The 27,145-nt window shown below is 39.8% G+C and overlaps 1 protein-coding gene across 2 annotated transcripts; it reads right to left on the reverse strand.

The window, feature by feature from the left end:
* Window positions 1-276: 276 nt before the first annotated feature.
* On the reverse strand, window positions 277-20,991 carry LOC133569590 (palmitoyltransferase ZDHHC20-B-like). Of its 2 annotated transcripts, XM_061922040.1 has the most exons (14): window positions 20,839-20,991; window positions 14,824-14,850; window positions 14,633-14,727; window positions 14,439-14,559; window positions 14,300-14,369; window positions 14,174-14,206; window positions 9,979-10,099; window positions 9,633-9,668; window positions 9,322-9,460; window positions 5,076-5,202; window positions 4,911-5,000; window positions 4,723-4,835; window positions 4,600-4,647; window positions 277-2,041 (listed from the first exon to the last, which is right to left on the reverse strand). In XM_061922040.1, exons 1-13 carry the CDS (start codon window positions 20,954-20,956, stop codon window positions 4,604-4,606), a joined length of 1,134 nt encoding a protein of 377 aa, XP_061778024.1. In that variant the 5' UTR covers window positions 20,957-20,991; the 3' UTR covers window positions 277-2,041; window positions 4,600-4,603. The 2 variants fall into 2 exon arrangements, with proteins under 2 accessions (XP_061778024.1, XP_061778025.1); XM_061922041.1 differs by lacking the exon at window positions 9,633-9,668.
* Window positions 20,992-27,145: the final 6,154 nt, after the last annotated feature.

Genomic DNA, 27,145 nt, shown 5'->3' on the forward strand with positions numbered 1-27,145 from the left:
GCAACATTGGTTCTGCTACGATATATGTAGTAATACATGACCTTGTAGGCACATACTGTAGCTGCGTTTTCCGTCCACTTTTTCATGCACTCCCAATCACATTTCAAACTATGAGAATGTACACTGGTGACAGGCATGGCAGTGGAGATACAAAAAGAAGACAAATAGGGGACATTTCTCTTCTGAATTTTTTTCTATAAATGGTAGGAAATCCTGAGAACGCCTCATTGTGCTGACATCATGGAAAATGCTGAGTGTGGTACATCGACATGCATATTTGTGTTTTTATGGCTTCATTTATTAACAAGTTGGGATACACCAGAATAAAAGCTGCTTTCAAACACGGCGCACCTCTATTGTCACCACCAGGCTCCCACCACAACATGTTTAAAATCACTTTTTTTCCCCATGCTTTGGAGCTTTATTCTGACCCCTTCTGTAAAAAATATGCTGCTTAACAAGACAATAATTTTACAAAACGACACATTTACACGCATTGCAAAAACATACGCACGCTCTGATTTCAAAGTCGAGAGACTAGTTGATTTTTTTTTTTTTTTTTTTGAAAATAAGGGATATAGCTTTGAATGACTGGGAAAAAATGTCATTGGCAGATCAGTTAAAGTGCAACGTAATTTTTTTTGTAAGTAATTTGTGGCATTAGCTCATATCTTATCTAATTAACAGTTATCTCTTATGTAGACAGAAAACAATGTCCAAAGCTATACAATAGAAATGGCTGTAAACTCATACAGTGAGGGACGTAAAACGTAGGAGGCTCATCCAGCAACCAGCATGCGGATGTGATCAGATAGAATATGTAACACACTGCAAGACTGAACAATGACAGGAAAAAAGTTGCATATATGGTATGGTATCCCTTGGGGAAATTAGTTGGTCATATTAGAACAAAATGATCTGATCTAATACGTAAAATATAAACAAGATCATTTTTGACAGACCAAAACACACCAGCTAAGGCTCCTTTCATTGACAAGCATCATAACATATTTTGAGGCTACATGTAGTGTCTGCAGACAAAATCAAGCCCTGTCGCCACCTGCCAGTTAAAGGCGGTACTGCCAGACAATGAAACAGGCAAGAGGTCCAGTTTGAAAGTAAAGCACTATGACGTGATTTCTAATGCGGTTAGGTCCAAAGAGGTTAAGTAAAGCTAAGATGCTGTAAACACTTGAGGTCCAGAAGTCCAAGCTCCTGACGGGTCAGCCCTTATTTTGGCAAAAACTGTTAATTTGTGGGCTGAACTGAACAAATTCCACTTGAGTGAGATAGAACTAGAAAGAAAAATGCTATGCATTGCAAACACACACATACACACATCAAAGCTCCATCAACAGTGTGTTGCTTTGCCGACCCGCTAAAAAGCAACCCATTGTTTGATGGACATTGACAATCCTTGCAATGCAAATGCACTTTCTTGTGCTCCCGACATCCAAAAACAGACTCAAGTATATATTCCCTGATCTGCGTTTCTTCAGTCCGCGGACATCTGTGCTTGAAAATGTTACCATCTTTGTATCTAAAAAAAAAAACCCTTCAAAAAAGAAAAGAGAAAATTGTTCCTTCTTCACAGAAAAAGACAAAACAAAAAAAATTTTGTTCCAGATTTTCACCCACTTTTCACAGCATTCATAATGCCGATTCAAGTAGCTTTTGGCACCAAAAATACTTGTTAAAAATGCCAAAACAGCTTTTCAAAAGATTTCCTGCATCATTCACAAATGTCATATATACGTGTTGCGATGAAATGTGTGTGTGTGTGTGTGTGTGCGTGTTTGTGTGAGAGAGAGAAAGAGAGAGGGGGACAGGCTTGTGTTATGTGCCCTGGGTGGGCAACTGTTGTCACTGCATGCAGGAAAAACACCAACACCATATTCATGGCTCTGCGTCCTGACGGGTGAAAGGAATGCATTTCCATAGTTACTCTGAGGCTGCACAGAGTGGCTGTCTTGTCACTATGGTGATGAGTCAAAGTATCGCACAGCTTAAGGCATCAGACTGGATGAATCAGGAGTCACTCCTGTGGCAGAAACAAAAGTTAAATCAATAGATATATTATATACAGTTGATACTGCAACTTAAATGTTATAATGTCATAATGAAACTTGTAAGAGCTCATCAAAATATCTGGTCTTACTCGCAAGCATTAGCTTATAGCTAGAGATCGACTTGACATTGTTTTTTTTCAACTTTGGGAAGGAAGAAAGTGAGTGTGAAGGACAGTGCTTAGAAGAAGTGTACAATACTCATTAAATCAGAAAAGCACTCATTAAAACTTGGCCGAGCATATCACTGCTAGTCTGCACCATACTGAAGCAAAATGAGTAATGCAAGCCAATAATGTTAAAAATAATATCTAAACGACCGACATTTATCCATGAAAATATGAAAAAGCTGTTGATGGTGTGTTTGTTAGAGAAACAGCTGGAAGGAGATACCTTTGCACTCGAAAGTAAATACTAGGGGTGTGGGAAAAAATCGATTCAAATACAAATCGAATCGTTTACATTATGCGATTCAGAATCGATTCTCTTTTTTTTTTTTTTATCGTTTTTTATTTTTTATCAACCCAACAAACCACTTCACAGCAATACCATAACAATGCAATCCAATTCCAAAACCAAACCTGACCCAGCAACACTCAGAACTGCAATAAACAGAGCAATTGAGAGGAGACACACACGACACAGAACAAACCAAAAGTAATGAAACAAAAATTAATATTATCAACAACAGTATCAATATTAGTTATAATTTCAGCATAGCAGTGATTAAAAATCCCTCACGGACATTATCATTTGACATTTATAAAAATAATAAAAAAGAACAATAGTGTCACCGTGGCTTACACTTGCATCGCATCTCATAAGCTGGACAACACACTGTGTCCAATGTTTTCACAAAGATAAAATAAGTCATATTTTTGGTTCGTTTAATAGTTAAAACAAATTTACATTATTGCAATCAGTTGATAAAACATTGTCCTTTACAATTATAAAAGCTTTTTTTTTTTAAATCTACTACTCTGCTAGCATGTCAGCAGACTGGGGAAGATCCTGCGGAAATCCTATGTATTGAATGAATACAGAATGGTTTTGAATCGGAACAATATCATTTTTGAATCGAGAATCGAATCGAAAAAGATCAATATATTATCGAATCGTGACCCCAAGAATCGATATTGAATTGAATCGTAGGACACCCAAAGATTCACAGCCCTAGTAAATACTGTACATCATTACATTCCCATCCATCCATTTTCTACCGTGTATTCCCTTTGGGGTCGCGGGGGGCACTGGAGCCTATCTCAGCTACAATCAGGCAGAAGGAGGTGTACACCCTGGACAAGTCGCCACCTCATCACAGGGCCAACACAGATAGACAGACAACATTCACACTCACATTCACACACTAGGGACCATTTAGTGTTGCCAATCAACCTATCCCCAGGTGCATGTCTTTGGAGGTGGGAGGAAGCTGGAGTACCCGGAGGGAACCCACACATTCACAGGGAGAACATGCAAACTCCACACAGAAAGATCGCTAGCCCGGACTGAACCCAGGACTATTCAGGCCTTCGTATTGTGAGGCAGACGCACTAACCCCTCTGCCACCGTGAAGCCCCATTATTACATTAGTTTATAAAATCATTTTAGTTGTTTTTCATACAATATCTGTTTCTAAAATGCATGTTACATGTTAAAATTATTCTGTTTTGGAGGGCGCGAGCCCCAATTAAATGTATTAAATTTCAATTGGAGACGCTGATTTAAAACACAAGTGATTTGAGTTAAGACCTCTATTAAATAACCACTTAAGTTCATAAAATTAGGTACTACTGTTGCTTTAAAAAGGTCAGACTCACACATTGCAACAATTTTAAATATGTTTTAAAACTCAGAGGATAATGTATTTGAAGTGTTTTAATAAGAACACACTGCTTTGTGTGTCTCAAGCTTTAATGCTAATAGAATGTGTTTGTCCACACTTGTGTGGTCTAAAAAGTGCTGTTGTGCACTGTAACTATGGACTTGCCCCATTGTAATGGGTTGGCTGGGGACACAAGTGTTTAGCAACACTAGCATAGTTTTGTTAGCTGCAGTGCTAACATCAAAGTCACATTTTAACAGCAACATCATTGGCAACCTAAATGGTCCCTGGTGTGTGAATGTGAATGTTGTCTGTCTATCTGTGTTGCCCTGTGATGAGGTGGCCACTTGTCCAGGGTGTGCACCGCCTACCGCCCGAATGCAGTTGACATAGGCTCCAGCATCCCCCATGACCTTTTTTTTTTTTTCTTTGTCATGAAAAAGGGAGGTTTTTGTCATGAAAAAGGGAGGTTTTTGTGGTTGGTGCACTAATTGTAAGTGTATATTGTGTTTTTTTATGTTGATTTAATAAAAAAACTGGTTTAGAAGGCCAAATGAGGGTTTTGGTAAACTCATAACACAAAACTTCGGAATCACCCCATTAAGTACCTTCTCTCCAAAGTGGAGCAAAAAAATGATTTGGTGGCCACAACATTTAAAAAAATTGTATAATTGGGGACCTATTACCAATACAACACAAACAAAGCACCTTGTTATGATTCACTCTCCATGGAGACGACGTGGCATTCACTTGCAGCTGTGAAAGTAAACAGGAATACCCACCAGATGAATTGCAATTCAAGAAAAAATAAATATTTCAAAAGGAGCTCACCTGACTTGAGAGCATTGTTAGCCACCTGGTTTCCCTCGCTGTCGGCGTGCTGCTCGTTACACAGAAGGCGGTTCTGTGACTCGCTGAGTGGGCTCACAGTCACTTCGACAGCACTAAAAAAAATAAATACAAATAATAATAATAAATTAACCTTTGCAAATGGTTAAAGCATTGCTCTGATTGATCACCTTTTATTAGGCTCTGGGTGCAAGGTGACTGTTGGCTGCTCCACGTCAGCATTGACAAGTCGAGTGGGGAACGTCAGACCATCTCCTTGACTGTTGTAAATTAAAGTTTTTATATGCATGGCAACTATAGAAACCGAGTGAACAACTCAGTGCTACTTGTTTTACCTGGTGAAGACGGGCAATAGCCAGTACTTCTTCTGGTCTCCAAACACTTGAGTGATATTCTTTCGGAAGCCCAGAGAGAAGCCATTTTTATCAGAGCCTGTTCTGAAGACGGGTGCTCTAAATGCCTCTGGATACACACACAAAAAGATAAGCAGGTATTTGCCTTGATGAATATTTTACATCCCCATTTTCGCTCAGCAGAAAATGGTGGAACTTCATTGTAGGAAATTTTTCATCTACGAACTACAGACCTCATAAAAATATGCTTTGTTGTACAAAATTTGTCTCAGTATACGGACATTTCATCCATCCATTGTGTGCCTTGCAGCACAGTCACTGAGGGCGAGCAGCTGCTGCAAACTACTGTTATACTTTGTGTGCCTTCTAAACTATTTTTTTTAGACTTTTCCACAACAATTTTCAAGTTTTGCTAGCTCAATGACTCCAAAGATAGCAATGAATAAGAAGCGACGTATGGTTTGAAACATTCAGAAAGTATCCAGAGCATTGTTAACACACTGCCTTTCCCTCATAGTTACTTTCAGCTGCACACCAAGAAGATTAACAGTCAAGGTAAAGTGGATTTTTTTTTTTTTATTACTCCTAATCAGTGTAGCGATCTGGCTAATAAAGTTAAGGAGTTTTGTGATTTCAAACTGTCACTGTAACACAGGGCGACTGACAGTGTGTGTGCGTGTTGGCATGGCAGCTGAAAATGAGGATGAAAGCTCAGTCAGTTTTTGTTTTTATATATATATATATATATATATATATATATATATATATATATATATATATATATATATATATATATATATATATATATACACACATACATATATATATATACATACATACATACATATATATATACACACACACAAATATATATACAGTGGGGCAAAAAAGTATTTAGTCAGCCACCGATTGTGCAAGTTCTCCCACTTAAAATGATGACAGAGGTCTGTAATTTTCATCATAGGTACACTTCAACAGTGAGAGACAGAATGTGAAAAAAAATCCAGGAATTCACATTGTAGGAATTTTAAAGAATTTATTTGTAAATTATGGTGGAAAATAAGTATTTGGTCACTTCAAACAAGGAAGATCTCTGGCTCTCACAGACCTGTAACTTCTTCTTTAAGAAGCTCTTCTGTCCTCCACTCGTTACCTGTATTAATGGAACCTGTTTGAACTCGTTATCTGTATAAAAGACACATGTCCACAGCCTCAAACAGTCAGACTCCCAACTCCACTATGGCCAAGACCAAATAGCTTTCGAAGGACCCCAGGAAAAGAATTATAGACCTGCACCAGACTGGGAAGAGTGACTCTACAATAGGCAAGCAGCTTGGTGTGAAAAAATCCACTGTGGGAGCAATTATCAGAAAATGGAAGACATACAAGACCACTGATAATCTCCCTAAATGGGGCTCCACGCAAGATCTCATCCCGTGGGGTCAAAATGATCATGAGAACGGTGAGCAAAAATCCCAGAACCACACCGGGGGACCTGGTGAATAACCTGCAAAGAGCTGGGACCAAAGTAACAAACGTTACCATCAGTAAAACACTACGCCGACAGGGAATCAAATCCTGGAGTGCGAGACACGTCCCCCTGCTTAAGCGAGTGCATGTCCAGGCCCGTCTGAAGTTTGCCAGAGAGCACATGGGAGAATGTCATGTGGTCAGCTGAAACCAAAATAGAACTTTTTGGTATGAACTCAACTCGTCGTGTTTGGAGGAAGAAGAATACTGAGTTGCATCCCAAGAACACCATACCTATACTGTGAAGCATGGGGGTGGAAACATCATTGCTTTGGGGCTGTTTTTCTGCTAAGGGGACAGGGCGATTGATCCGTGTTAAGGAAAGAATGAATGGGGCCATGTATCGTGAGATTTTGAGCCAAAACCTCCTTCCATCAGTGAGAGCCATGAATGGTTGACCAAATACTTATTTTCCACCATAATTTACAAATAAATTCTTTAAAATTCCTACAATGTGAATTCCTGGATTTTTTTTCACATTCTGTCTCTCACAGTTGAAGTGTACCTATGATGAAAATTACAGACCTCTGTCATCATTTTAAGTGGGAAAACTTGCACAATCGGTGGCTGAGTAAATACTTTTTTGCCCCACTGTATATATATACAAATATAACCCCCCTCCCCCGCAACCCTGAAGGGGATAAATGGTAGAAGATGGATGGATGGATAATAAATAGAAAGTTGATCCGCCAACCCAGGGGTATGTTTGATACACAGTACTGTATAGCCTTTTAAATAGTGTTCAGAGTGTACAAAGTTTTACTAAAATATGGACTTTGTCGAGGTTAGAACTCATTATTCATGTTTACATTTTTCCTTTTGGAGATATTTGCTTCCATATACAAACTTTTCTGTTTCCGAACTAATTAATCAAGGTTCGACTGTATGTAAGTTGTTCAGTAAACACAAAATGCCGTATTGACTCAAATATAAGAGAAACACTGGTCGCTGGTATGTGTGAGTCACAGGAAGCAAAGCTCTAATTCGCTTCGGAAGAGTCATTTGCCAAAATCTTTTGGCTGCTTGTAAAATCTCAAGACCCTAAGTAGAAGACATGTCTTATATCCAGATCACTACGGTCATGAATATTAATCAGTACACTGTAAAAATACCAGGATTTAACTGTATCTATTAACAGTAAAATACTATAATGAAAATGGACTAACGTTAAAAGAAATTACAAATACAAATTACGACATCCTTATATTTGACAGCTATGAACTGTTATATCACATGTAAAATACTGCAATCAAGTCCTGTGTAACATCACAACAAATTACTGTAAATTCAAAGTGACTTGTCTCTTAAAGGGGTTCCCGTGGACTATGTGGCAGACTCTTGAACAGTAAGTGGCATTATTAAAGGCCTACTGAAATGAGATGTTCTTATTTAAACGAGGATAGCAGGTCCATTCTATGTGTCATACTTGATCATTTCGCGATATTGCCATATTTTCGCTGAAAGGATTTAGTAGAGAACATCCACGATAAAGTTCGCAACTTTTGGTCGACAATAAAAAAGCCTTGCCTGTACCGGAAGTAGCAGACGATGTGCGCGTGACGCCTCCGGAGTTATAGGGCTCCTCACATTGTTCATAATCATAGCCACCAGCAGCAAGAACAATTCGGACTGAGAAAGCGACGATTTCCCCATTAATTTGAGTGAGGACGAAAGATTCGTGGATGAGAAAAGTTAGAGTGAAGCACTTAAAAAAAAAAAGAGAAGGCGACGGCTCCAGGCGACGGCAGTGTAAGCTATTCAGATGTTATTAGACATTTTCTAGAATAATTCTGGAAAATCCCTTATCTGCTTATTGTGTTAATAGTGTTTTAGGGAGATTATAAAGTCATACCTGAAAGTCGGGGCTGCGGTGAAACGCCAGTGTCTGACAGAAGCCAATGGAGGAGCCAAGATCACAGCTGCCTTTTTGACAGCTGCAGGAGGAGGTCGCATAATCCACTCAAGTATCCGGTAAGAGCAGACTTAATATCACAATTTTCCCATTCAAAAACTTGCTGGTTGACGTAGAGAAACATGTTCGCTTGACCGCTCTGTGCTAAAGCTTCACAACAAACAAAGAAAGGCAGCTGCAATCCACCGCTTTCCACCAAAAGCATTCTTCTTTATAGTCTCCATTATTAATTGAACAAATTGCAAAAGATTCAGCAACACAGATGTCCAAAATACTGTGTAATTATGCGCTGAAAAGAGAAGACTTTTTAGCCATGAGTGGTGCTGGGCTGAAATGTCCGCGCCAACCAATAACGTCACAAGCACGCGTCAACATAAGCGTCATCATTCCGCGATGTTTTCAACAGGATACCTCGCGGGAAATTTAAAATTGCAATTTAATAAACTAAACCGGCCGTATTGGCATGTGTTGCAATGTTAAGATTTCATCATTGATATATAAACTATCAGACTGTGTGGTCAGTGGGTTTCAGTAGGCCTTTAAAAGGAGAGTAATTAACAATACAATTTAAATGTTAAAGTTTCATCATAAAGTTGTAATTTTTATGTAAAAAACAATAAAACTACAACTGTGAAGTTACAGCATTTCGTTGTAAAATCCCAGTTTTACAGTTACAGTAAATTGCTGTAAATGTTACTGTAAAAATAATGCAATTAGTAGCCAGTCATTTGCTGTTAATTTACAATGAAATAATTCAGTTCACATTTTAGAGAAAAAAGGTGTTACCTATGGTGGACCTGTTCTTCCCGACGAGCCACAGGTGGTAACTGAAGAGGGAAAGGATACTGATGCAGAACATGGCCGCCACAAAAAAGAGAAACAAGACATGGAATTTGGCAGTACTTTGAGAGTCTCGCAGCTCATTCTAGGGGGACAAGAAGGACAGCAAGAGAGGCATCAATCACACGTCTACACTTGGGACATTTATGACGGGCCGAACGGAAACTGGAGGAAAAAGACTGAGCACTGCATGCACGTCACGTTGACACCAATGAGGCGTTGCATAGCCAAAAGGCTCGGGAGGATAGCCGGGTTACCTTCGGACAATTTTCAGCCGCTTTCCTCCGACAAAGCTTTAGTACAAACAGAAACAAGACTTGTTAGCAACACCAGGCGGGAAAGGAGGGGGCGCGCCATAAACGAGCAGGGAAACCAAAGTGGGTGCTTTGAGAGAAAAAAGGATGATGGCCATGATGGATGAGCTGGAGGTAAAAGCGTAGATAAATATGTAGATGTAACACGCAGGAAGCAGAGGTAGAGTGCGAGGGGTAAAGGGAGACAGAGGAAACCGAGAGGCAGCTCAGTGCCAAGCACAGCTGACTCTTCAGGAGTCTTCATGGAGATCAAAGCGGTCCAGATCGGGCCGATTCATTTATTACTCACGGTCCAGAACTTAATGAAATATTGCAGCACAGTGGCTGCGATGAATAAGCAGTAGAGCAGCGAGTAGGCCAGGAAGAGGATGAAGAACTTGTAGTTGGAGAATCCCACACAGTTGTTCACCCTGGAGAAGACCAACACACCTAAGTCAGACAGGACTTCAGCAACACTAGCTTAAAGCCCCCTTATTAACCGTGTGGACATTCTACAGGGAAACAACTGAGTAAATATACAAATTCAGTGAAAAGACTATCTTACAGAATCAGACTCCAGCAATGCATTTACTGAAAGCCCAAATTCCAGAACATGTATTCACACTTAAAGGCCTCAGAGGAAGACACACATCCACTCAATTGACTTTTCATATAATCAAATATGAGATGTAAAAAAATTCAGTTTTTCCACCACTGCAACAAAACCTTCAAAAGGTAGTCAAAACTTGTCTGTTGGGTAATCTCGGAGTGAAGCCTATCCATCCGTCCATTTTCTTCCGCTTACCCGAGGTCGGGTCGTGGGAGTAGCATTTTTTTCACATATTCCTATACAGTATTACTTTTCAAACTGTGTTAATGTTACAGTGGCTAAAAATGCTAAATATATTCATAAATAAAACATCTGCCTTGTTGTTAATAAAAACTAAAGCCTACTATGTTACTGTATTTAAATGTTGGTCATTATGGTAGTACTTAGTAAGCCAAGTTTTTCCTAGGTGGTACTTGGTGAAAAATGTTTGAGAACCACTGCCCTAGCTTATAAACACATTGTAATGGTTTTGTATGTGAATGTAGCTTGTTTTTACAGAGTACGGTAGATAGCATCATAACTCTGCTTCTTAACACACCTCATAAGCACCTGGTCTATCAGAGAGTAAGACAATGTGGGATTAGTGTTGCCAAATTAGCCAGTTTTCAAACCATACTTTTCAACAAAGTGACAAGCAACAAATTGAGTGATTCGTTCTGGTCTAATTGCACACTTTTGGAGGGAATCAATCTGAAAAATTATGCAAAACTAGATGATGACCTAATCTAATCCACCGCATCCAAACGCTAAAGATATATTACAGTCCTTCTCTGTACCTACCCAAATATAAGACTGTGAGTATGAACCCTGTCACCTTCGGTTTTGGGTCCAAGAATTATACATGTAAACCAGCAAATGATGCCAAACAAATTCTCGTAAAGCGAATCAGCTTTTGTTCTCATCACAACAGTAAGCTGGAGACATGCAGCCCTGACAAAGACCTGCTGGAAAAGTGTTTTAAAGGTTGAGAAAGTTAGCAAACTGTCCAGCAGCTAAGAGATATGATCCTTCTTGTACTCCAATTTACCAGTTGTTATTCAACTGATATTGAATATTTAAATTTGTGTAGTTTATTTGTTACAGGGACAATGCAAAATGAATAAACATTTATGTCAATATGCCAGTTAGTAAAACAACAATTGTAATTTTGCTTGAAATTTGTGCCGAATATTCTGCAAACAAGGGAAAGAACATTGCGCTTCAACACATCAAATCTATAGGCTCCATTAAAAGCCAGCATCAATACCACAGTGTTTACATAGATGACTGCTGCAAAAGGAGCTGCCCCAAAGCCAATAGCAGAGAAATGTGTACAAAAACTAGTTATAAAAATATATATTTAAAAAAAAAAAAATATATATATATATATATGTATATATATATATATATATATATATATATATTAGGGCTGCGAATCTTAGGGTGTCCCACGATTCGATTCAATATCGATTGTTGGGGTTGCGATTCGGTTATATATCGGCGTGGCGCAGTAGGGACGGCGTGGCGCAGTGGGAGAGTGGCCGTGCGCAACCCGAGGGTCACTGGTTCAAATCCCACCTAGTACCAACCTCGTCATGTCCGTTGTGTCCTGAGCAAGACACTTCACCCTTGCTCCTGATGGGTGCTGGTTGGCGCCTTGCATGGCAGCTCCCTCCATCAGTGTGTGAATGTGTGTGTGAATGGGTAAATGTGGAAGTAGTGTCAAAGCGCTTTGAGTACCTTGAAGGTAGAAAAGCGCTATACAAGTACAACCCATTTATCATTATTTATCTTTTTTTTGATTCAACTTGATTTTCGATTCAAAAACGGTATTTTTCCGATTCATAACGATTCTGTATTCAATCAATACACGAGATTTCAGCAGGATCTACCCCAGTCTGCTGACATGCTAGCAGAGTAGATTTTTTTTTTAAAAGCTTTTATAATTGTAAAGGACAATGTTTTATCAACTGATTGCAATAATGTACATTTGTTTTAACTATTAAAGGAACTAAAAATATGACTTATTTTATCTTTGTGAAAATATTGGACACAGTGTGTTGTCAAGCTTATGAGATGTGATGCAAGTATAAGCCACTGTGACACTATTGTTCTTTTTTTTTTTTTTTTTTACAAATGTCGAATGATAATGTCAATGAGGGATTTTTAATCACTGCTATGCTGAAATTATAACTAATATTGATACTGTTGTTGATAATATTCATTTTTGTTTCATTACTTTTGGTCTGTTCTGTCTCTTGTTTGTGTCTCCTCTCAATTGCTCTGTTTACTGCAGTTCTGAGTGTTGCTGGGTCAGGTTTGGTTTTGGAATGGGATTGCATTGTTATGGTATTGCTGTGTATTGTTTTGTTGGATTGAAAAAAAAAAAAAATCGATTTAAAAAAAAAAAAAAAAGAATCGATTCTGAATCGCACAACGTGAGAATCGCGATTCGTATTCGAATCAATTTTTCCCACACCCCTAATATATTTATATTTATATATATATATCCATTTTCTACCGCTTATTTCCTTTTGGGGTCACGGGGGGTGCTGGCGCCTATCTCAGCTACAATCGGGCGGAAGGCGGGGTACACCCTGGACAAGTCGCCACCTCATCGCAGGGCCAACACAGATAGACAGACAAAATTCACACTCACAATCACACACTCGGCCAATTTAGTGTTGCCAATCAACCTATTTCAGGTGCATGTCTTTGGAAGTGGGAGGAAGCCGGAGTACCCGGAGGGAACCCACGCATTCACGGGGAGAACATGCAAACTCCACACAGAAAGATCCCGAGCCTGGGATTGAACCCAGGACTAAAGGACCTTCGTATTGTGAGGCAGACGCACTAACCCCTCTTCCACCGTGAAGCCATATATATATATATATATATATATATATATATACACACACACACACTAAGCCAAACAATTATGGGTATCGGCTTGAAAAAAAACAACTGTGCATTCAAAGTTTCTTGGTAATAGTATATTTCAAATGTGCGGTTAGTCGCTAAAAAAATTTGCCGCGACCTGTAAGTGGCCCCCAGGCCACGCTTTGCCCTAGACGCATGTTTAAATATACAGTGATACAAGCAGCCCTGCAGCGTGTTTACTTGTGCAAAGCTGGACAGTCAGTTAACACATAGCTTGATCGTTTCTTGTATTTTAGCGAACTCATTTACAAAAATGTAAACATGCTAGGCTATAGGTTACTAGGAGCTCGCAGCTAAACAATAACTAAACACCCAACGGCACACAAACTAGACATACGTGATAAGTGTCTGTAATTTAACAATATTGCATTCTAAAACAGCACATTTGTCAATATAAACAAGTATCAAAAAATTATAGTTGTATATTACTTACAAACACAAAGTCTCCAAGGAAGAAGAGTATTTAAGTGTCCAGTAACAAACGTCTCCGCATCATTCAATTTACGACATCATGTCCTCAATTTAATGAATTATTGTGACATATAGGTGTCGACAAAACTCAAATTAACAATCTACTTCAAAAGCATAAACATGTCATTAGGTAAGTGTTTTTCATACCGAACATTGTTCTTTGAGTACCGTAATTTTATTTGACCAAGCCTTTTCTAACATTGCACACTACAGAATTATAAAAGCATGTAATATGATTTATATTGATATTGTATTATAATCGGTATCGGCCAATACGCAGGGCTCCAAAATCAATAGCCGAAGTGAAAATATTGTATTACGACATCCCTTGTCAATGCGGTGAGTTACACTACACACAAAAAGCTATTTGGAGGATATCTGATTAAACAGTGGCTGATGTTTTGAGACAGGTCTGATGCAGGTGTACCTAATGTTGTGGCTGCAGCCAGTGAGTGTTTGTGGTATAAATATTGTGCTTTTACAAATGTGAGAATTGGTTCCATACCATGGACAATGGTGGTCCATCTTCAGCACGCACCTATCACAAAGCAGATTAAACACAATTACATATCACGTCAACAAAGTTTGACGGATAAGGAAGAGAAAATGGAAGTGATAAATAAAACCATACATGTCACATGCCGAGCAGTGATGACAACGGTCCGGCTTGATAACTTGACAGCGGTCACAGTAACGGATAGCTGCAACCCAAAAAGTGGTAAGTACTGAGGTGTGGGATAAACAAGGAGACATTAGGGGTGTTTGCGCACCTCCTGCCCCAGTGCGCGTATAAAGTGGCAGGATAGTGGCGGCTCGCCACAGAATCTCTTGCTGGGATTCTGGCCGCTCCTCCTTCTCGTAGCGCTCCTTTTCATTCTTTGGGAGGCAGAACTTGAAAACAAACAGCAATTTGTAGATTTGGGGGGATTGGCCTGAAAACCCCAGAAGAATCCCTCTGGATTACCTCTTTGGAAGGGTTGGCAGGCTTTGTGAAGATGGTCTTCCAATAAGACCACACAAACAGGACGAAAGAGAGGTGGAAGAAGATGAGGTATACAACTGGAAAAATATTCATATCAGCATTAGAGGAAAAAACTCAAATGTCAGCATATTTTGCTGCGGCAAAACACATTTAAAAGCAACACACAAGCTTACCCTTCTCTCCTACACTGGGGATGGTGACTGTAAAAGACAGGGAAATAAATGTGACTAATAAAATAAAGGGAGCACTGTGTAAACAGTCTGTCAGGCATATTTTTAGAGAGCCGAAAGAGGATACACACATAAATTGTTAAATGGGATATACTCGAATAGCGCTTTTCTACCTAAGTTCAAGGTACTAAAAGCGCTTTCACACTATTTCCACATCCACCCACTCACACACTATGGCAGGAGCTGCCATGCAAGGCCCTAACCGGGACCCATCAGGAGCAAGCAAAGTGTCCTGCCCAAGGACACAATGGAGATGACAAGGGTGGAGGAAGCGGGGATCGAACCCGGAACCCTCAAGTTGCTCGCACGGCCACTTTACCATCTAAGCCACGCTGTTCCATAAAACTACAAAAACGACATCAAATTTGTTTTTTTAACGCTTTTGATCACTCATGTTAAGAAGTTTACCCAGATTAATTGTGTTACACCTTTAGATTGGCAACACAACACAAGTCATTCTATAAAAACAAGAAAGTTTGCTCTAGAGTGGGAATTTTTTGGGGCAACACGATACCATTTGGTTCCGAATAGATTCTTGAAATATGTTTTTTTTGTATATTAATCATAGGTACAACTTTTTCAAAAGAGGTTACAAACTATTTAGAATTAGAACTAATAAAATCGCAATTTAGATGTGAATCTATCCTCAATGGGATGCCATAGGGCTCTGTTTAGGGGCTCCTGTAATCCATTTTATGCATTAATGATTTGGGTCCAAATGTGTCTGACTTTAATATGCGTTTCTATGCAAATGACAACTCTCTTTTTACGGATATGGATAATCTCTTGCACAAGCTATTGAGTCCCAGCATAAAGTTTTTGACGCGGTCCACCTTTCACTTCTAAAATTAAAGCTAGTTTTTCATGCTGACAAGAGTAAAACTATATCAGCGGTGTCTATGAAGGAATGTCATAAAGGTGGTACAATAATATTAATTCTGTAGTGTACTAACTGATGACTTCCTAACTTTTAAAAGCCACATGAAAAAACTTGCGAAGAAACTAAAACTTAAATTACGCAATAAATTGTGTTTTCTTTTAAAGCAAATAAGTGCCTTGTCTGCAACTTTTTTATCTATGCTGGATTATAAGTATCTTTTTATGTAAATACTTTGTTTCCATGTCCTCAAATGTTGGACAGTTTGTCATACTTCTCTAATGTTTATTAGGAATTGTACAACAATTACATTACAATACTGTGAGTGGAGGGCCTCACCCCTTTGTATTTCAACGTCTGTAAGCAAAACGTCTTCTAAGACAACCTGAACAGTCCAGTTGGAATCGATTTACGGTTCAGATTTTTTCTACTTTGATGTTTTTTTAATACACTTGTATAGAAAAGGAGGAATAGCGTTGGTGTCACTTTGGCAGAGTCAAGGGCATCTTTACAGGGCTCAGTGAAATAACTGCACATGCCTCCAATTCCTGTCACAATTTACAACCCCCAATCCAATGCTTTAAAGACTAAAAATCTGCTAGCCCTATTCATGAACTTGTCGTGTCAGCACATTGTACTCAAATTACAGCAGCAGAAGGAAGGTTTGAGAGAAGATATTGAACAAAATCTAGAAAATGTGTTGCTTCTCAAGCACAGACAAAAATAAACTTAGCAAGGAAGCTAGACAAAAATAAAGAAAACATCACTTATTTTGTTTTGTTAAAGGCAAAACTCATAGATTTTTTTGTAGGCCTGGCCGATATATCAAAATTCAAGTTTTTATGTTACGGATAATTTATGAAATAAAAAATGGTGTACTTTTTTCCCCTTAGACTGCCTAAAATTCCTGCAAAAAAATAAAACAGTTTGAAAATGGTGCGGCTTTCAATGTGAATGTAAACAAGTCTTCTTTTGAAACTATCCATCCATCATTGTCTACCGCTTGTCCCTCTCGGGATCGCAGAGGGGGCTGGAGCCTATCCCATCTGCACTCGGGTGGAAGGCGGGGTACACGCTGCACAAATCGCCACCTCAATGCAGGGCCAACACAGATAGACACAAAGTTTTTAAAACAAAAGAACAACTGGCACTTTAATTCCATGAAGAAAACTGGGATTACTTTGGTAAGCTTTTGACAAAAAAAAATAAAAAAAAATTTAATCATCACTGTCATTTGTGCATATTTTCTCTATCCAAAAGTAAGGGAACAAATCTAAAATTGATATCGCTATGTTGTCAACTTGGGATATTTATTATTTTTGCAATAGAGTAATCTATCTATTAGTTAATGGAGTAATATCTCTTAAGCGTATTTGAGATAAAATAGATACATATTTTTCTGCTTTTCATAAACCTCATTCTTTTTTCTTAGAAATGCACATCATCAAAAATGTAATTGCAATATTTATAAAATAAAAGCTGTCCGCTCTTCCCCCACCACACACCACCGTTCTCATGAGCGCACAATTGCAGCAGCTGTGAGGAAACTATGTCGCGCGTATTCAAAGTTCAAGGAACTCCATACCGTCTGGATTTTATCACTTTTTATTAGTTACACGAACAATTAATCGAAGCAAGAGAACATAAATTTAAGCTTTATTCTATCTTTGCAACCCAAAATTACAATATACAGTATAAAGTGATTTTTTTAACACAATAACAGCCGAAATTCTAATCCCTGTAGGGAAATTTTGGTTATTTTAGTAGGTTTTTGGCAAAGATAAAAGCAAACCTTGTTTTGAATTATTCCTGTCATGTGTGCTTGTTTTCCCAAAAGAAATTTAGGTAAAAATATATATTGCCATAATGCCATAATGTCCCAGTGTCCACCCTAATTTTAGTTGTTATATGCTTGAGTCAACACAATCTGAGGTGAGCAAGGAATGGAATCTGTGTGGCAGTGGGTTTTCTCCGGGTTCTAGTCGGGCTTCTGCATGTTAGAAAAAACTCTGCATGTCTCGATCCAGGTTTTTGCACTTCTGATCCGATACCGATATTGTTTTTGCACTTCCGATCCAATATTGGCCGATACTGGCCCATCCGAGCATGTATTAAAGTTTAAAGTTATTTAATCTACTTAGTTGTCAGATTCATGCTGAAAAGGATTTTAGTACTCTTGATAACAACTAGCCAGCTGAATTAGTTGAGTTTGAACAATACACAATAGTTGGTATTCAAGGATGAACACAAAAAATCAAATATTAAACATGACAAACAGAAATGGCATCATTAAACAGAAAAAAAGTGAACAGTATAAAGTGCAAATAATGCTGTAAACATTATTAAAAAAAAGCAAAACACAAAAACAACCTGGTGGGATAAAATGTCTATAACTCAGCATCAATACTTGCTCTTGAACAAGTGTAAACTTTAAAAAACTATATATATATCTACACACTCCCTTCAATTGTTTGCCCCAGTCAGGAGGGGCAAACAATTGAAGTCCAAGCATAATGGGGAGATTATTTCTAACAAAGCACTTCAAGATGCTCAGGTGTCAGCCTGCTCCTGTGTTCATCTATGATGTGTGCTAAAAAGCCTCTCACTCGCAAGAGTCATTAAAATGTCTTACAACTTTACCACCACGCTTGACTTTATTGTGGCATGTTTTGCACTCCACCTCTTCATATTTTTCGTTTTGTTGGGTAAAATAATCACACACAGCTGACATTTTTACAGTAACTTTTAATTCCCACGGCAGTCTGAACGGTTAGAACGCAGCAGACCTATGGATGTTTTGAAGGTGTTCTGGAAAATGCGGAACGGAGTTTAGGGAAAAGCAGCAGAAGAGTGAAATGTATTGTTTAAATCGGTGTGTTGGAAAACACGGACCGTAGTTTTTCTTTTTAACTGGATCTGGATCGGCATTTTCCCATGCCTTGCCGATACGCATTTTATGGCAAATATCGGCGGCCAATCCGATCCAAATATCGGATTGGGACAACCCTAATTCAAACCGTTCTTTTTTTTTTATTGTTTAATTTGCATTGCCTCACACAAACACTACCTATATTTCTATATGACGCCGGATAACACTCTGGTAACTGTCACTTTTTTTGCGCTCCCCATCCCGGTACCATCCACTGACCACCATGTTGCTATAGGGAGGAAAAGTGGAACGACACACATTGCAGAAATAACATTATTATCCGTGCGTCGGCTAAATACAAACATATTCCACAACCTCAAACATGTCTTTTTCAATTCCTGCAGTGAAGAGAAAAGGTCGGTGATGTGCAAAGACAATTCCAGAAAAAGTGGGAGATGCAATATTTCTTTGTTGAGCACAGGGGCAACCCGATGTGTCTTATTTGCACAGAGAAAGTTGCGGTGCACAAGGAATACAATTTGAAACTTCATTATACAGCTAGACATGCTGAGGAGTATGCAACCTTTTTTTTAAAGAAATCTTTTCTTACGACCCAGCCTCACCCAGACTCTGCGTCCAGTGGCCCCCAGGTAAACTGAGTTTGAGACCCCTGATTTATGGTGATTTAACACCCAATTCCAACCCTTGATGCTGAGTGCCAAGCAGGGAGTTAATGGCTCCCCATTTTTATAGTCTTAGGTATGACTCAGCTGGGGTTTGAACTCACAACCTACCAATCTCAGGGGGGTAAATGTTACATTACAAATTTACTTACAGCATATATGTAACATGTTTGGGTTTTTTGGGTGTTAGAATGATTTATAAGTGAAATACAGCAGTTCTATTTGGCTTAATTTTTACTTGACTTTTGCTAACATTTATTTACACGTTAAAATGCAGAAAAAAAGAAAAACGTGTCTATTCCGGTCGTGAATCGGAATTGTTAGTGGGCAAAAATCCAAACAAACCGCAGTTCCCCTTTCATTGTTGTTTGTATGTGCCCTGTCATTTGTTGTAAGCACAATACCAATGGCGCGCCATTTGCAAAATGCGCAACCGCATTTTGCAAATTTATTGTCAAATCCAATCAAATCAAATGTTTATTAGATTCATCACTATATAGTGTACATCCACGACTAAACTACTACCCCAACTTGGTTTACTATTTATAAAATATAATAATGTAGGGTTAGCTGGAACTTGAAATAGGCCACCCGGCCTGAATCCACACTTGGTAGTAGTTTAGTCAGTAGTTTAGTCGTGGATGTACACTGTATAGTGATGAATCCAATAAACGTTTGATTTGATTTGACATTAAATTTGCAAAATGCGGTTGCGCATTTTGCAAATTGCGCGCCATTGGTATTGTGCTTACAACACATTGATTGGGGACTAGTCCAAGCTTGCTCACCGCCTCTCACCCAGGGACAGCTGGCATAGGCTCCAGCTCATCCATTACCATCATGAAAAGAAGCTGGATGGAAAATGAATGGATGAATGCTAGGGTAGGTTCATCATTACACAACGAACTGCTGCATTGCACGAATGCACACATTCAACAGTACTGTATTTTTATAAAGCACATCTTTTAGTTTGTTCTGTTTCTCTGATTGTCCATCCATCCATTTTCTACTGCTTATTCCCTTTTGGAGTCGCGGGGGGCGCAGGCGCCTATCTCAGCTACAATCGGGCGGAAGGCAGTTTGCACCCTGGACAAGTCGCCACCTCATCGCAGGGCCAACACAGATAGACAGATTGTTTTGGCCAATTTTGGCGCCAGCAGTTGAACAAATCGATGTTTTAATCACGTTTTGTTCTTTTTAGGGACGATAAATACTGACAAAACATTTGACACAATTGAACTGCTAGCTAGTGGAGCTAAATGAAGCAAAAACGGATGTCCACTTTTCTACCCAACTCGACACTAAAGCTGAGGCATTAACACAGCACAAGAAAAAGTGTGTCTGGTGTACAATATTTGCAATAATAAGTATACTCCGAACAATGCGGGCAAGTTGTGTTATTGGGCTGCCGTCCGTCCGTCCCTTGACTTCCTACTGGCGGACGAGCGGCGGCGGTCTGTATCGCCTACAATGCTATGGAAAAGGCGGCTCTAAAAAAGATGAAAGGTGGCGGCAAGATGCCCACTTACATACACACAGCTCCACCACGTAGGCATAATAAGACCAGCAAATGACCAGCGCAATAAAAATCACAGGTATCCATGCTAATCCCCGTTGACAGCATCTCAGGACGTGAGTGGGCGCCATCTTTCTCTATTTGTGAAGGGGGGAAAGGGCGTGTCGGTGTGTGACGTCACCAGAGCGCAGCAACACCACGCGGAAATACTGGAAATCATAATCACAACACATTTTTAAAGGCCTACTGAAATGAGATTTTCTCATTTAAACGGGGATAGCAGGTCCATTTTATGTTTCATACTTGATTATCTCGCGATATTGCCATATTTTTACAGAAAGGATTTAGTAGAGAACATCCACGATAAAGTTTGCAACTTTTGCTTGCAAACAGAAAAGCCCTGCCTCTACCGGAAGTCGCAGACGATGACGTCACATGTTGATGGCTCCTCACATCTTCACATTGTTTTTAATGGGAGCGTCCAACAACAAGTGCTACTCAGACCGAGAAAACGACAATTTCCCCATTAATTTGAGCGAGGATGAAAAATTTGTGTTTGAGGATATTGATAGCGACGGACTAGAAAAAGAAAAAAACGTGATTGCATTGCGACGGATTCAGATGTTTTTAGACACATTTACTAGGATAATTGTGGGAAATCCCTTATCTTTCTATTGTGTTGCTGGTGTTATAGTGAGTTTAATAGTACCTGATAGTCGGAAGGGTGTGTCCACGGGTGTCTTGACGCCATGTCTCAGGGAAGTCGATGGTAGCTTTATGGGCGGCACAAGCTCAGCTGATCTGGGGTAAAAAGTGACTTTTTACCACAATTTTCTCACCGAAACCTGCTGGTTGACATTCGGTTGGACCCATGTTCGCTGTGATCCGTAGTAAAGTTTCACCTCTGTGAATTTTAAACAAGGAATCACCGTGTGTTTGTGTGGCTAAAGTCTAAAGCTTCCCAACTCCATCTTTCTACTTTGACTTCTCCAATATCAACTTAACAAATTGCAAAGGATTTAGCAACACAGATGTCCAAAATACTGTGTGATTATTATTACTTTTAGCTGTGTGTGTGCGCAGCACTCATACTTCCTAACAGCCCGTGACGTCACACGTACACGTCATCATTACGCGACGTTTTCAATAAAAAACTCCCGGGAAATTTAAAATTGCAATTTAGTAAACTAAAAAGGCCGTATTGGCATGTGTTGCAATGTTAATATTTCATCATTGATATATAAACTATTAGACTGCGTGGTTGGTAGTAGTGGGTTTCAGTAGGCCTTTAAAGGTCTAATGAAATTAGATTTTCTTATTTAAACGGGGACAGCAGGTCCATTCTATGTGTCATGCTTGATCATTTTGCGATATTGCCATATTTTTGCTGAAAGGATTTAGTAGAGAACATCCACGATAAAGTTCGCAACTTTTGGTAGCTAATAAAAAGCCTTGCTTATACCGGAAGTAGCAGACGATGTGCGCATGACGTCACGGCTTGTAGGGCTCCTCACATCCTCACATTGTTTATATTCATAGCCACCAGCAGCAAGAGCGATTCGGACAGAGAAAGCGACGATTTCCCCATTAATTTGAGCGATGATGAAAGATTTGTGGATGAGGAATGCTAGAGTGAAGCCATACTTGCCAACCTTGAGACCTCCGATTTCGGGGGTGGGGCGGAGGCGTGGTTGGGGGCGTGGTTGGGCGGGGGGTGTGGTTAAGAGGGGTGGCGTTAAAATCACCAACTCGAGTATTTCATATATATTTCATTTATATATATATATAAATATATATATAATATATATATATATATATATATATATATATATATAGAATATATATATATATAAATATATATATATATATTATATATGTATATATTATATATATATATAGATGTATGAAATACTTGACTTTCCATCAATTCTAGCTATATATATTTGTTTTGTTATATATATAAATAAAATAAATAGTTGAATTTCCGACGGCACCTATCAAATACACAGTAATAAAAACACAGTTGTTCTACTAACTGTACTGTGCTTGCTGGTTAATAAAAAACAACAACAACACTTACCTTTCACTATTTGAGTAACCTATGTTCTGCCATTTGCGTATTGGGGAGCGATCTCCGAATCCGGGAACATATCCTTCACAGATTTGTTGTAGACATCCGCAAATGAGAACGGGATGTTGCTTCCAGCTATTAGCAAAGCCATCTTTGTCTCAGCATAAGTTACACCATCGGGTCTCTATTTTGCGAGCTGGCCCATAATACTGGGTTGTGAACGATACTGCACTGCGGACGCTTTGTGCTTCACTGACCGTTCACGGCTGAGTATATTCGTTCGTCCGCCGTGTTCAATGGAGAAGTCTGTTCTACAAAATTTACAGGCAACATACCCCTTCCCCTTCGAACTCTCCTGGATAAACTGAAATTCTTGTCTCCAATCGTTTTGGAACTTGCAAGCGTATTTCTTCATTTTGCCCGTCGACGGTGTAATATATTGGGTTGGAGTCAATAACCAGGCGACATGATGAAGTTACGTCTCTTTACTGTGGGCTTCAGAACAAATGTAGAATATATTTACATTCTATTCCATGTACAGTAGATGGCAGTATTGTCCCGTTTAAGAGGGTCACAACATTGAGTCAGATCCGACTCAATGTTGGGGGTGTGGCCTCCAGCTCCGCTCGAATTTCGGGAGAAAATTTGTCCCGGGAGGTTTTCGGGAGAGGCGCTGAATTTCGGGAGTTTCCCGGAAAATCCGGGAGGGTTGGCAAGTATGAGCGAGGACTAGAAACAAAAAAAAATTAAAAAAAGGCGATGGCAGTGGGAGCGATTCAAATGTTTTTAGACACATTTACTAGGATAATTCTGGAAAATCAATTTTCTGCTTATTGTGTTACTAGTGTTTTAGTGAGATTATAAAGTCGTACCTGAAAGTCGGAGGGGTGTGGTGACCGCCAGTGTCTCTGATGGAAGACATGGAGGAGCCAAGAAAGTCGCAGCTGCCTCTTTGACAGCTGCAGGAGGACGCAAGCTCCGCTCATGTCTCCGGTAAGAGCCGACTTATTACCACAATTTTCCCACCGAAACCTGCCGGTTGACATGTGGTAGAGAAACATGTTTGCTTGACCGCTCTGTTCCATATTAAAGCTTCACAACAAAGAAACACCGGCTGTGTTTGTGTTGCTACAGCCGGCTGCAATATACCGCTTTCCACCAACAGCATTCTTCTTTATAGTCTCCATTATTAATTGAACAAATTGCAAAAGATTCAGCCACACAGATGTCCAAAATACCGTGTAATTATGCGATTAAAGCAGACGACTTTTAGCCGTGAGTGGTGGTGGGATAAAATGTCCGCTCTAACCAATTACGTCACAAGCACGCGTCAACATAAGCATCATCGTTCCGCGACGTTTTCAACAGGACACTTCGAGGGAAATTTAAAATTGCAATTTAGTAAATTAAAAAGGCCGTATTGGCATGTGTTGCAATGTTAATATTTCATCATTGATGTATAAACTATCAGACTGTGTGGTCGGTAGTAGTGGGTTTCAGTGGGCCTTTAATAGTAGTTATCTTGGATTTTTGTCTGGAAAGTTAAATGTAAATATTTTTATGTACACATTTTGAAAAAAATATATGGATTTTTTTCTATATCTTCGTATTATTGTGGTGTTTATTTTGTGTCTCAAAGGGCTGCACAAGCCACAACGACATCCACAGATCAGAACCCACATAAGGGCAAAGAAAAACTCACAATCCAGTGGGACGTAGATGAGAATGACGATGAGAAACCTTGGAGAGGACTGCAGATGTGGGTAACCAATCTCCCAGGGGAGACCGGAAGCAATGGACGTCGAGTGGGTCTAGCATAATATTGTAAAGTCCAGTCCATAGTGGCTCCAACATAAAAGTGTTGGAGTCACTATTGTTGAAATAAAGTTCTGAAAAAGTATTGAAAAAATAAAAGCATCAACAATTCAGTGGCAAATGTACTATGAAATGATTGAGTCTCTCTAAGTTAATTAGCTAATTAACTATTCATCCATCCATCCATTTTCTACCGCTAGTACCTTTTGGGGTCGCGAGAGCCTATCTCAGTTGCATTCAGGCGGAAGGCATTTACACTCTGGACAAGTCGCCAGCTCATCGCAGACTAATTAACTCATGTAGCTAATTTATATTGACTAAGACATTTGTGAAGTATGCGGACGACACAAGAGTAGTGGGCCTCATCAGTAACAACGACATGGACTACAGGGAGGAGGTGAAACATCTGGTTGACTGGTGCAGAATCAACAACCTGGTCCTGAACGTCGTCAAGACCAAGGAGATCATTGTCGACTTCAGGGGGCACCAGTCCAGCCACCCTCCACTCTTCATAAACGGCACAGCAGTGGAGATCATAAGCAGCACCAAGTTCCTGGGAGTGGAGATAACAGACAATATAACCTGGTCCCTACACACTGGAGCTCTTGTAAAAAGAGCTCAGCAGCGCATGCACATTTTGCGTCGGATGAAAAGAGCACGGCTCCCTCACTCCATTCTCAGCACATTTTACAGAGGAACTATAAAGAACCTACTGACCGACTGCATCTCTGTCTGGACTGGAGCCTGCAGTGCCTCAGAGTGGAAGTCTCTCCAGAGAGTGGTGAGGACGGCGGAAAATATCATCAGGACTCCTCTTCCTCCTATCCAGGAAATTGCAAAAAGCCGCTGCCTGACCAGGGCTCAGAAAATCTGCAGAGACTCCTCCCACGCCCACCAAGGACTGTTTTCACTGCTGGACTCTAGAAAGAGGCTCCACAGCCTCCGTAGTAGAACCTCCAGGTTCTGTAACAGCTTCTTCCCTCAAGCCATTAGACTTTTGAACGCATCAAAATATTCACCTCAATTCCCCCCCCAAACGGATTAACTCGCTAGAATATAAAGACAATATAACATACATCCATAAACTTGGATGCATATGCAAAAGTACTATATATTTATCTGGACATTAATCTATTTATTTACATCTACACCTTATTGCTCTTTTATCCTGCACTACAACAAGCTAATGCAACAAAATTTTGTTCTTATCTGTACTGTAAAGTTAAAATTTGAATGACAATAAAAGGAAGTCTAAGTCTTAGTCTAAGTCTAATTTTAAAATATATTGATTACCATCTCAAATGGTCTAGGACTGGACTGAATAATTGTGTATAATTTTTTCCTTGTCCAAAACTACAAGTAATACTTCACAGAATGATTCATTGTAAATAACTGTAACATGCTTTATTTTTATCAAAGTACAACCGGTTATGATCTTTCAATTTTAGAATTAAGTGTCTTCTGAGTGCAACTATGTTTAGTGAACACCCTTTTTCACTTCCTTGAGGAGAAATCATATAAAAATTATTCGTGCGAAAGTGAATTTACAGACACTGATAATCCTCTGAGCTGCCACCTTATCATTGTAGAGTTTGTTTCTCCCAATGATCCTAAGAGCTGTGTTGTCCAAGGGCTTCTATATACCTTCTGGTAGGGTCTCCCAAGACAAACCAGTCCTCGGTGAGTGATGAGACAAAGAGCAGCTCGAAGACCTTTATAAAAAAAGAAAAAATAAGGAGTCAGATTTCCAGGAGGTGGGGCAAAATGGCGAGTGCCTGGTAGCCGGGCCAGGGCCCTATGGGCCTGGCTGACACAGCCCGAAGAGGCAACGTGAGTCCCCCCACCAATGGGCTCACCACTCATAAGAGGGGGCATAGAGATCGGTTGAAATGTGGAAAGGGCGGCAGCCGAAGACAGGGCCCTAGGCAGTCTGATCCTTAGGTACAGAATCTAGCTCTTGGGACGTAGAACAGCACCTTGCTGGGGGTAAGAATCTGAGCTGGTGCGCAAAGTGGAGAAGTTCTTGCTGAATATAGTCCGACTCACTTCACAACAAGATCTCTGGAACCTGTTCTCCTGGGAGGGGCTGGACTCTCTTTCACTCTGGCGTTACAAGCACTGAGAGGCGATAGGCTGGGGTGGCAATACTTCCGGCCCCACGGCTCAGAGCAGTGGGGCCGCAAGCCATGGAGTTTAAACCCAGTAGGCAAGAGGGCAGCTTCTGTCCGCCTTCAGGTGGGGAGTTGGGTCCTGACTGTAGTTTGTGTTTACGCACCAAACAGCAGGTCAGAATACCCACCTGTGTTATCGTCTTGTTTTGCTGGGTGACTTCAACACTTACATTAGCAACAACAGTGAAACCTGGAAGAGTGACTGGCCTCCCTGCCGCCCGGATCTGAACTGGAGTGATGTTTTGTTATTGGACTAAACACCA

This window comes from Nerophis ophidion, linkage group LG15, assembly GCF_033978795.1.
Source record: "Nerophis ophidion isolate RoL-2023_Sa linkage group LG15, RoL_Noph_v1.0, whole genome shotgun sequence".
NCBI lineage: Eukaryota > Metazoa > Chordata > Actinopteri > Syngnathiformes > Syngnathidae > Nerophis > Nerophis ophidion.